Below are 12,142 nucleotides of genomic sequence, written 5' to 3' on the forward strand. Positions count from 1 at the left end.
CAACACTTAAGGAAGAAGACGGACCAATTGAAGTCCAAAATCCACAGTAGATTTTAGGACAGGACATACGGCAATTCCCGCAGTGTCCCGACTTCACGCTGACGGTGAACGGCACTCGTACCGGCTCGTACCACTTGCGCTGATCTGCCTTGCCCTCCCCACAAGTTCTGCCGCTCTGCAAACTGCGCAAGATACCGTCGTAAATGCTCCAATCTGCACCAGCCATCAACGCTGCAATAATACCGCGTTTCTCGACTAATTGATAGAAAGCTCATTCCCTGAATGACTCCTCCGTGTCAAACCAATTGGAAGCATTAATAGTGGCACGTAACACATACGTCAGAACCCCACTGCGCTGCGCACTCAAATCGCAAAGTCACGGAAAATGCAATACCATATTCTTGCCAACGGACGTTCCAAGATAATCGTACATACGACTTCCAAACTGCCAAAAATATAGCGCTACAATGTTGTTGAAAAACTCAGTAAAGCCGAACATGGGCATGAAATTAGGAAATACATCGTGTCGTTTCTTCCTAACCACAGGAATTCAAGGGACGGGCCACAAGCATTGACACTGCCACAGTCCCCCCCACCACATTCACTGTAAGAACATTGAGCAACGCACCTTTGGCTCTCCTGCCTCTCCTCTTGTCCACCCTGCCTTTTTGCGGAACTCTGCCGCTTCCATTCCATGCACTGTTCTTCCATAAGCTTCGCGAACCTCTCCAGAACCATTCGTCGTCCAGGCGCCTGCTGTCTTTTTCCTCTCACCTTCCTGCGTCTACACGGTACTTGACATATCAGCCACCACGTCGGTTTTCCTGTACTCTCGCAACGACGAGTAAGGCCTCCAAAATCCGGTCCAACCTCCTCTCTGTCCATCGGCCACGCGTCCAGGGCTGGGTGGACCATCACAAAGCTTCCCCTTTGCCACTTTTCCTTTCTCAATCGTCCATGCTGGAAGCGGAGCTTGTAGACGACAACACCATCCGATCCCTCCGCGAAGTCGCCACTACCTCCTGGTACCGCCGCCAGGTGCGAGCAGCACGAGCAGCTCGCGCCGCCAAGTCCGCCACACCGCGGCTCTCCCGGTCTCCTGCTGCAGCCCCATTCGCCGCCTGTTGCTTCTGACGGTCGCGGGCCTGGTTGGCGTCCTGGTAAAACCTGCATTTAGGCCGCCAAGGATGGGCCCAGGTGGGCTGCATGGCTAGATAAATGCCCTGCTAAAATCCAAGGTTATGCGCGTCAGGGCCAGGCCAAATAATATGCACTGATGCCTTGATGGCAGAATACAACGACTTCAGATGGGAGCGCCCATGCTGCCACTTAATGGCCGAAAATCCCTCCTGGCCTGCCCTGCCTGCTGCCGGTTGCCCCGCCAAAGTTGGCAGCGTTGCTCCAAAAACGCCAGCCAGTGGAAGGGGAGGATGTTACAGGCGCAGCTGCCGCCTCCACACGCCGCTGGATGTCCGACTGTCGTCGGGTCCAGGCCAAGCTTGCCTCCTGCAAGGCGGCAGGAAACACCAGTCGGGCGTGCGGTCTATTGCACCCGTGTTGCGATGTGGATAATGAAGGCGTGAGGGAGTGGAAGTTTAGATGGGTGCCCTGTTGCGGGTAGGAAGGCACCGGAAGCACGCCCAAGGGAGGAAAGGAAGAGGAGAGCAAAGGCACAACGGGTTTACTAAAAGGGGGTTGCTGCTGTTGGAAATGACCGACACTCATATACAAGCGGAATGTGAGGGCAGTAATAGGACCCGAGCAGATTCTGCCATCTGTCGAATGCTGGTGGTCATGGCCACTGGACACGAGAACGATCATGAAACCTGGCGGTTTGGTAGGATTTCACCAGGAATCAAAGTGATCCTGGGTAAAGCTACGCCTTCGTATCCCACACGCCGCACAGCACCTTCCTTTCTTTCAAGCTGCACTGTAACACCAAGCGAACAAGCCTTACCTGTAACAAGCCTAGACGCACCCCCCAACACAGACGTGTACGCGTGCATGCAGCATACACGCGACCTCACGCACCGTAAAAACGTCCTTGTTTGCCCCCGCTCCGCTCATCATGGTCCAAACAGGCAGCCGCTCCATCCGGGCCATGGCGGTCTCGAGCAGAGACATCTGCGGACCGGAGACCTGAGGGAAAGTAAACACCAATTAAGGTTAAGCGACTGGGTGAGGGGAAAATGGGGAAATGTGACATAGGAGCTTTCTATTGCAGATTTCCGGACAGCCAAAAGCAGACAGCGCAAGGTGGAAAACAGGCATCGCGACCTGCGGACAGAAGTCGAGTGAAAAGTATGGCTCAAAAGTGTGGCGACTGACAGCAGTCGCACCCGCGATGGGAGCCGGGGATGAGCAGTGGGGGGGCTCGAACACATGGTGCAACGAATCACAAGTAGTACAGCCGCGCTCCTCCGCTCACACCCGGTACAAAAGCCCAACTCGCCCAGCCGCTTCCCGCCACGAAACCATCCCGACCTGCTCGTACCTACCCAGTGGATGCAAGACACGGGACACGAGTCAATCGCCTCCTGTGACACGACATTCGGAAATTCGGCCAGAGGCCAGCTTAGGTCTGGTCATGTGATGCCATGCTAGTCAGGCCAGGCTAGGTCAGAGAAAGCCTTGCAGTTAGGTAAACACGCCCCACTCCGCTAGCCGCAAGGGATGACTCACGTCTGGTTCTGGCCCCGTCCATCGTTGTATTCCCCCGCTTATCCCGCTTCGCCTGGACCGCTCACGTTCGGGTGTACTGGCACCTGGATGGGTTTCCTAACACCCGCATACATTTCGCCCGGGATACCTGCAGCTTGGCTTCAGAGTCCACGTCCTGCTGCATGGCCCTCGCTCGCCCATATTCCTCCTCCATGCCGAATGTCTTGGGGCACACGTTGTTGCAGTTGCGGCAGCCAATGCAAGAGAACTCGTCCACGAACACCTGCACAGCAAGGTTACGCATGCGCGCGCAAGAAAACGTTTCTGCTTTCATTTTATAGATGCGCGATGGTGTAAGTTAAGAAGTCACACATGTTGGTGAACAAGGCAGGGATGAGTGCATAACGCTACGACGGGCGCGGCCACGCCCCGTGTTGAAGAGTGTAGGAATAGGAACCAGCATTGCAGCGCAGTCATAGGTTTTAAAATGCAGCTATTGGTAGCGTGGGTCTGTTCGATCACTCGTACAGAAGCAGCGTACAGGCATGGCCACCAAGACGGGCACCAGAGCTGAGGGACGCACCCCGACCCCACTGCGACGATATCCGAGGTTGGCGGGCCCACGCCCCATCTTCGCAAACCCTGCCAGCTGGGGGCAGGCAGGCGGTGCACAGACTGCCGGGTGGCCACTCAGCCATATTGGGTAACTTCACATGCTCCCCACGGAAGTACGTACCCGGTCACGGGGGTAGCGGTCGTCCAGGAAGGGATTGACGCTCTCAGTGGAGAAGCCCGCCAGCTCGTCGTACAGCGCTCGACGCGTCGGATCCGTCAGGGTCTGAAGAGCGCACCGGACCGAGGGCGGCGGATCACCGGGAATAGCGGCTACACTGAAAATTTCCGAAAAATGAAGCCATAGGGACACGACATGGCAAAGTCCACTACTGCAGAAGTGGTCAGCACTCGAGGCATTTAGCGAGCTGCTAAGCCGCGCGGGAGGAGATAAACATGAGGGTGAGTTTTGACGCAGCGACGAGGGGTAGGGGAGCAACACACGCAAGACAAAGCTTCAGTGTATGAGCCACAGGGGTGCTCTGCGTTGGTCCCCACGGACGTTGCGACTGTATGCAGATGAGCAGGTCTTGAAAACCTATGTGTTAAGTTGGCAGCAAAAGCCACATACGCTCAAAATGGGGAGCTCTTTGATGATGACGAACCGAACTGAGCTCCTGCGGCGGCCACACGCATAGGGGAGTCCATGCGTCCAGATAATAGTTGGGACAGGAAAGGTAGGCAGCATCGCATGGACACAATTCACCATGTGGGCCGCTAAGAGGGCCCGTGCAAAGGCGCGCCGCGCTGCCGCTTAGCGGCCTGCAGACGCACCTCGTACACTTCGTTGAGGAGCGCGCAAAAGCCGTTGGCCTCGTCGTCGCCAGTCCGATCGGGATGGCACGTGCGCATCATGCTGTAGTATGCACGCTTAATCTCCCTAGCGTCCGCCAGCGGACTCTTTTAAGAAAGGTATATGGGGGGCCGGGCCGTGCGCTGAAGTTGGGCGGTTGCGTCAACCGTGCGTCACACCAGCGCCTTCTATCCAAGAAGGGATTATCTGCCCCGATACATAGAATATATTGACGGGTAACTACAGTCACTGCAAAGGCAACTCACCACACCGAGGATTGAGTAGAAATCCTCTTCAACTGCTTCGTCTAATTCCATCTGCCTCTGAGTCGCCGTTGCCTTTAACCTCGACACATACAAATGATTTCGATTTCCAGACGCTCGATAGTCACAAACACGAGCAGGACTTCTCCGGAACTGGACAGGGCAGCATCCAAACGCTAAGCGATATTGTTCCACTCCTGAACCTCCAGCAACATGTTGTGCCAATGTTCTATGCCGCATTTTGTCCAGTCTGTCCGCGATGACTTATGTTGTATGCTTTGGGGTTTGTCAAATCAACCCTATCGCGATACACGAAAAGGAATATTGCGTGGTATAAAAACGACACTGGCAAGCAAAGAAGCCAAACCCTAAGACGCAAAACCTCCGTTATGCGCAACGGTCGTGCAATCGTGCTCTGGAGCGTGCCGTGCACGCGAGTCCGCCGAACATCCTCCAGAATACTGAGTCGTTACACAGCACCCAGAAAGTAGTTCGGCCATTTAAAATTTCTATACAGTAGAATACTAGATTGCTCAGGGATGGCAAGGGAGAGCATGGAATACTGCCGTACAACTCCCCCTCAGCACGCAAGCCATGAGCAGCAGGGAACAATACAACTTGGTTGTTTAGGTTACTATCTAATAAGCCGCATATGTGGATAACTTATATAAGAGGATTAAGCCAAACGCTAATCTCAAACACAGAGGATTCCCGTGGTGACCTCTTATCGTCCGAACATCGAGTCCGCCCTCGTGCCGTCCTTGGGTTCTTCATCAAGGCACGGACGGGGTACTGACAAGGTGGGCATGAGTACATTTTCTGCCTGCTTTCTGCAAGTAAGCTGCGGAGCACACGGTGCAGTAAATGTTGTCGCCGGGGCATTAAGCCGAGCCTGAACGCACCCAAAATCCGCTCTAGCTATAAGCATCGATTTTTTCTGATATGTTACTGATCTTTTACTTGCTGACCTACTATGTACCCTGGCGTGCGTCCGGACGCCATCAGCTGTCGACATGCTGTCAAGACTGCGATCTAACGCTGTGCGTCGCCCATCCGGCTTCTGGGATGCTTACAATGATTATTGGCGTATCTATTATTTGGAGAACTGGAAGAAACCCAGACGACCTGAGATTTCGCGGTGCGACTTGACTTCAACCAGATGCGCTGCCTATTGGAGCCTGTTGTAGGGTATGCGGCATGCCTAGAGCTGAAAATATATGGCATGCGCCTCTCTCTAAGCAGCCTCCGCGCTCCTCCCAAGGCTTGTCGATGCGGGGTTTCGGCGAACATCGCGGGACCTTCCCTTCAAATCTTTTGCCAACCCGCCACCAAACCTGGCTACCGGCACCCTGAAATGCCATTCACACCTAATCAGGTGGTATCAAGAAAACAGCTCGACAACATGGCCAGACGACGACCGTCCAAGTCTGGAGGATGTTTTTGAACACGGCAAGGGCCTGCGCATAACGGAAGACATGCGCAAGTCCCTCAATGCGTATAGCCTCCGGAAGCGGCCAGGGCAAGGAGCGCCAGGATTACTGCCAGGTAGCAAGGAACGGTGCCCCACGGGATTGATGATGTTTTGGTTTATACCTCAGCCTCGTTGGATTATGTACAATGGCGGCTTTTGACAAACTTGGGCACAGAGTTGGGTTAGTCCACTAGACATTACCTTCTGTGTCGTTTGGGTTAGTCCACTAGACATTACCTTCTGTGTCGTTAATCCTCAGGATCCAGGGACGCGGAAGGTGATCTAAGTCCCACCGATCGACTGGACACCGAGAAGGACAACACGTCTGACGATGTGCCACATCCGCGTGTTGTTAAAAAGCGCCCAGCGCCATCTACGAGCCCGAGGTCCAAACGCAGGCGGCTTTGCGAAGACAAGAGTTACACAGATGGTGGGAGCTGCACCGTTTACGATGATACCACTTGCCGGAACATCGTCGCTCCGAAGGCCGAAGCTCTCGATGCTGGCAACATGAAGCGTGATGGTATCAGGCAACCCCTGCCAGTTCCCGCGGCTGGACTGAAGGTGGCGGAAGGTGCATCTGAGCCAACCTCGGCAGCTACCACCTCTGCTACGATCTCCCCGCGCCCAACCATCCCAACCAGCGACCGTGACCTAGTTGCGACCCAGAGCACGTCCGGAGGCGGCCAACTTGGGTCATCCGCAGCAGACGGCAAACTCGTCATGCAGGGTCACCATGAGGGAGTCAGCTCCCTCCCTGCTGACGCAGCGGCACATCCATCGGAGACCACGTGTGCACAAAACGAACCCTCTCCGCTTGGGCCATGCGCACACGGCACGTCTCTCCCTGTGGCTTCTGGAACCGACAAGTCATTGGTCTCGACAACGACTTGCCAACGCACAGCGCCCCTGTCGCCTGCCCGCCGACCGGTTACCAGGAGCTCAGATATAAACGGTGGCGGACTAGCGCCGCTGGGATTGCTAGATACTAACGCAGGTGTGGCATCAAGGTTTAGCAGTAGCAGCAGCTGCAGTTCCGCCGCCTACGGCTCTGGTTGGGCTCATGGTGCTGAGAACACGCTGCAGTTGCCGAAAGAAATCTGCACTGACAGCGGAGTGAGCGGGTCCAGTGGCGGCAAGGCCGACAAGCAGCAACTCGTCGCCTGCGTCTTGGGAGTGCGCAAGCCCGCACAGCAGCAGCATCAGGGGCAGAGTCAGGACAAGAAGCGCACGTTATTACATAAAGACGCCATGAAGCACGGCTCGCAGGGTTCCCTGGCAGAACACCAGCATCAGCACTGTTCGAGCGAGAACGAGCTGCCCTCACGGCCTCCACGCCCACAACGGCAATGCCTGGCACTGCGACCGGTGCAGCTATCGACGGCGCCGGCTGCACAAATAGTAGCGGAGTTGGGACCGCTCAATGTCCGACCACCGCAATATGCCACAATTACCGATATGAGCGGACCCACTGCACAGACCGGCGAGATAGCAGCGCTTATGCTGCCCCAGACCTCACAGATGAGCACACAAAGTTGGCCAGTGCTTCCCGCCCATTCGTTTCCGCGACTGTTGGGTGCCTCCACTGTGGAGGGAGCGCTCCAGAGTACGATTGTGGGGTCCTTCCTGTCACAGGCTATAGTCGGCCAGTCGCGCCCTATGAGCTTGGATGGTCTGGCTGCGCACGATATACAATTTCAGTATGGCGTTCGTCCGTTGGAGGAAAGCACGAGTACCCAACTCTCTGTTGACAAACACAGCAGAACCTGTGGCGCTGGCGGAGCATTGTGCGGCCCTGCGGAAGCGAGCAGCAGCGGCAACAGCATGTATACATCTTCCTTGGGGCTTGGGGCTGATATGCGTGGCACGGCGACGCAGTCCGTATACGGGGGATACGGCAGCTTCTACGGCACAGATTACAGCCCTGACGTTTCCTGTGGCATTGGTACCTCTGGGCAACCTTCCTACCAGTACCAGCACCAAGTATGCGACGGCTTAGCCGCGAGTGAACGGCCGCAGTACGGTATAACCGTGGCAGAGCAGTCGTTGCGGCCGTGGAACGTGTCATCTTACTATCACTACGGGCCTGCGGCCCTGACATGTCCGGACTTGCCGCAGTCGTTTCGCTACCCCCTTGGCGCCCCTGTTCTACCGCTGAGTCAGCCTTCGCCACATCAGCTCACGTACCACCAGGTTCGGATCGCGCAGGAGACAAGCAATTTCCTGTCCCCATCAGCAGATCTATACCCACACGGGACGCAGCAGCAGCACTTGCAGCAGCACCAAAGGGCTATCGCATCCACCGGTAACCAGTACGCAGTCCCTCTTGTGCCTAGCTTACAGGCCGCAGGCTACCGGCAAACGTCCTCATCCACCTCAGGAGGAGAAAACCTGGCCGTGCAGCCAAACTCGCTTCCAGGAGTGTGCATTTCAGTTCCAGCGTCTCCAACCGCAGCAGTATCGGATTCCAGTGTCGACCACAGCGGTACTCAGGTGCCGCCGCGCCAACTTGCTGATCAAAAAGCATTGTATCTCAGCGCATACTACCGCCCGGCACATCGCGACTACGAGGCACTCCAGGATGATGAACTTGAAAATTATTACAAGTCCATCATCTCTAACCCAGACCCTGAGGTGACGACTCCGGAAGCCGGGGACCTCATGTATGCCACGGGCGCGTATAGCGAACAACCACTGCTGGGCCCGTCGGCGGAATGGGCGGATGGGGTGATGGACACGACCTGGCTTCTGGACGGCTTGGACGGTATCGATGACGTCACCGCCGACGTGGCGGCAGCTTGGGCGGATGTGCCAGGGGATATGGGAGACGAGTCACTGCAGGGCGTGGCGGATGCTTTTGGTGTAGATCAATTGCAAAAGCATTTTGGGACAGTTCCGTCGCCACCACAGCTGTTAGATGTTGCTGGCTGTTGCGTTGGAGGCACTATATGTGCACGATACCTACCCTATGCTACTTAATATATGGAGCATGGAGTTCGTGGACAGGGAGGATGGACTTTTGACATTAAACCGCGGCGAAGGGCATGGGAACTGGCAGGAGTTCAACAAACTGGTCTCATGGGAGATGTCAACCTTGTGGCATTTTTGGTACGCAGGTATTATTCATGTGATTGTCGCTCTGGATGACTTGTACATGTATGTGCGACTATTTAGGTAAAGTGATCAAATGCGTACATCACAAGGGGCCGGGGGATGCATAATCCCGTATAAAGCTAGCTTGGTTGGCTGGCGAATGTCTGGATGGTATGTGTGCTGGCAATGCAATGTGCCAGGCTTAAAACCTTTTGAGAGTGGTGGAACAGGTCTTGGCGTGCAAGGTCCTCGATGTTGGGCTTGCTCGCACGGAAACCCGCGCGTAATGCTGCACGTGGCTGAACGCATTTCACATGCGATTGCGTGGGGGAGGTTACTGGCTTGTGTGGGCATTCCATTTCAGGCTGGACTTGCTCTCTGCATTTTGGTTGGCTTTTCATAACGCATGCTATGCGCTACAGGTCGATTGAATCGTGTCCTATGAACGGGATAGATGTGCGTCCTGGTTCCAGTACCTGTCGCGCAGAGATGCCGCTGTCCCGAAAGCTACACGTAAAGTAGTCGTCCGCGTTACACGTGGCATCAAAATTGGTTGTTTGCCATGTCCAGGATATGTACGTGATGTGTCCGAAAGTGCTGCGGCTGGCCTCAAGGCCCGTGGAGCAAGGAAATGTGCCCGCATCCCAACCCGCAAACATGCCAGAACTGAACACCGCGGTCACAATAACTGGCAGTTCGAATGCAGCTAGCAGTCTGCCATCGCTCCATTCCAAGTGCAGCAACTGCCGCCCCGTTCTTAAGTGCAGCAACTGCCGCTCATCAAACTACTGATGATGCTGAAGAAACTTTTTAGCCAGGCTACAAAAGCGTATATAATCTCCTTTTTCACATACACGCACATCTGCAAAGGCGTCACAGGAAGACACCTCTCCAATCTCTCGTCTCGGTTCGTGCCTGGTGTTACCGACCCCTGAACACGGCTCGCTGCATAAGCAACGCCACCACGGCCGCTACCGGCACCGCTAGCAGCGTATTGCAGACAGCAGACAGCACTTTGAGACGCCGCGAGTTGGCCTGCATACGCGCGATTTGACGCTGGAAGTCATCCCTCTCGTTCATGTGCGGGAAGGGCGCCTCCGGAATCGGCTTGCCTAGGAAGGCACACAGCGGCGCCCAGCCATCTTGCACACGGAACTCCAGCAGCTGACTGGGAGGAACGATGCGCCGGACCTCCGCTAGGTGCGCCTCGTACACCTGCGTGCGTTTGGGACAGAAAAGACAGCGATGCAACGTTGCGGCATTCTGTATGCAAGATGAAAAAGCTGCGTTGAGTGTACACGGGTCCAGTACAAGCCGCGGCACTGCGCAGGTGGATTGCATGGTGGATTGGATTTCACCGGTCGTACAGACATGGCCCCGTACATGCATAACAATTTCAGCAAGATTGTGACAAAAGATGCAGTGACGCCTTACTCCTATGTCACAAGCAAATTCATTGTGCAAACCGCACACACGCACACACGCGGCATAGATGCTGCGTGCCCATTTCGCACCTTCCGCACATATTGCTTGTCGTTAAACCTGCCGCCAAAGGTCCCCCACCAGATGAGCTCATCCGTCATTGTCCCCATCTCAGCTAGGTTCCGGAACAGCGGCGCCAAGTACGGCGGCGGCTGAATGGTCCGCATTACATCCCGGATCGCGAAAATCGTACTTTTCGCGCTATCGTACCACTTGTCGAAGTCACGCAGCGTCAGGATGACCTTTGCCTTCGGACATATCGCCAGCAGCTCCTCAAGGAAAGACACAGCGGGCCAATCCACTGCGGCGTTGTAGGTCCCCAGCACTGGCTGCCAGTCAAGTGGGCGGCCGGCGGCCCTGTCACGAGTGATCTGGAGCCAGCCCGCCCCCTGACCGGAATTGCGTACGACCTGTGGACGAGGCCGTCACATGGCCATCAGTTGCCGCGCTTGCCGCGTTCCGCCTTCATTACACGTCATCACCGTTACAGATAAAGCCACTTCCAGTTATTAGTGTGACAATTTAGCACACAGAACGAGGCCCAGCGATCTTTTTGGCCCCACTGACACTCCCCCAGCCCGCCAGCTGCAGCGGGTTTGCGGTCTGACCTCAAAAGACAATCTGCTTCATCTCAAAGGGGGCCCAGACGACACACACACCCGGCGGTACCTCAATCATGTGGTGTGTCTTGTAGCCCAGTATGTTGAGTGCCGCATACAAGCTGGCAGTACCCGTGCGGCCAAACCCAGCGCCGATAACCTCCAAGGCGACAGGCGAACTGCTGCTGCTGCCCTTACCTGTGCTATTACTAATGCCATCACCGGTGCCTTTCTTACAGCTTTTAGCGGGATGTTCCTTAGTGTTCAACAAATATTGGAGCATTTCCCAGTTGCGCGCTCTCAACGGCAATGTGAAAACTTGGCGTCGTTTCCCGTCGTTAACCTATATGAATTGCGAAACTCTGAAGCTGCCGAACATAAGGATTCCTTCATGCTGGGTTGCACAAGTGTTTATGCGGTTTATTCTACTTCCGTAAACTGTAAACTTGTACGGGCGCCCTCATAATCTGCGGTAATCACGTGTTTGACTGACGGCCCTGGAAACTATAAATGGTTTTGATTTCTTATCATGGCGTTTAATGTTGAACTCCAAGCACGTCCGGTGTTTCCGGAAGTTCCGACCTAATGTGAACCGAGTACTCACTCTTCCATATTCGGAAGTAGACAGCTGGGGAAATCGGCGACAGCAACTAATGGCATGCTATAAACCTGCAATATCCCAGCAGGCTCACGGACTGATCCGTGACGTCTGGGTCGTCTGCTCACCCTTTTTTGCACTGAAAGTTCGAGGCTTACCTGTCGCGGGCTTACTTCACGGGAGCTAAACAGGTTTGCAGCTAAACACATAATAAGAGCCGGGCACTTGAGCTGTATACTTAGCCAGCGTAAGCCCGGCACGTGCAAGCCCAAAACACATAACTGAATGACGGCACAGCTTACAAGCGAATCCGACCCGATTACCGGTGTCTCTCTCCGCACCTCAACACTGTCAAGCCCAGAGCTACAAAGGCTAATAGCGCCGCACCACAGCCCAGACAGGACCAAAGCAAGCAGAAGCGCTCCCAACGGCCCCGAAGCACTTTTATGGGGTACCTCCAGACGGCCGGCCTGCGATTAAACCCAGGATACGTACGATCTATCGAGCTGGCCCAGAAAGCTAGTTTGTCCACCAATCGACGACTCCTGGCGCACCTTTGCAGCGGCTGAC

General features: G+C 55.2%; 3 protein-coding genes across 3 annotated transcripts; 1 reads left to right on the forward strand and 2 right to left on the reverse strand.

Moving 5' to 3' along the window:
• Positions 1-2,495: 2,495 nt before the first annotated feature.
• Positions 2,496-2,944, reverse strand: VOLCADRAFT_37192 (uncharacterized protein; the record flags this gene model as incomplete). The annotated part of the gene is made up of 2 exons (XM_002955324.1): positions 2,496-2,537; positions 2,810-2,944. Coding segments are annotated over 2 exons (177 nt in total), but the record flags the coding sequence as incomplete, so codon positions are not given.
• A 725-nt stretch (positions 2,945-3,669) lies between these two features.
• On the forward strand, positions 3,670-8,779 carry VOLCADRAFT_96263 (uncharacterized protein; the record flags this gene model as incomplete). Its single annotated transcript, XM_002955266.1, has 5 exons — positions 3,670-3,675; positions 4,042-4,117; positions 5,335-5,467; positions 5,705-5,874; positions 6,060-8,779. The coding sequence occupies 5 exons, from the start codon at positions 3,670-3,672 to the stop codon at positions 8,777-8,779; spliced, it is 3,105 nt and encodes a 1,034-aa protein (XP_002955312.1).
• Positions 8,780-9,952: 1,173 nt separating this feature from the next.
• Positions 9,953-11,146, reverse strand: VOLCADRAFT_32891 (uncharacterized protein; the record flags this gene model as incomplete). The annotated part of the gene is made up of 4 exons (XM_002955325.1): positions 9,953-10,108; positions 10,417-10,732; positions 10,939-10,999; positions 11,035-11,146. Coding segments are annotated over 4 exons (645 nt in total), but the record flags the coding sequence as incomplete, so codon positions are not given.
• Positions 11,147-12,142: the final 996 nt, after the last annotated feature.

The sequence above is a fragment of the Volvox carteri genome, assembly GCF_000143455.1.
Source record: "Volvox carteri f. nagariensis unplaced genomic scaffold VOLCAscaffold_50, whole genome shotgun sequence".
NCBI lineage: Eukaryota > Viridiplantae > Chlorophyta > Chlorophyceae > Chlamydomonadales > Volvocaceae > Volvox > Volvox carteri.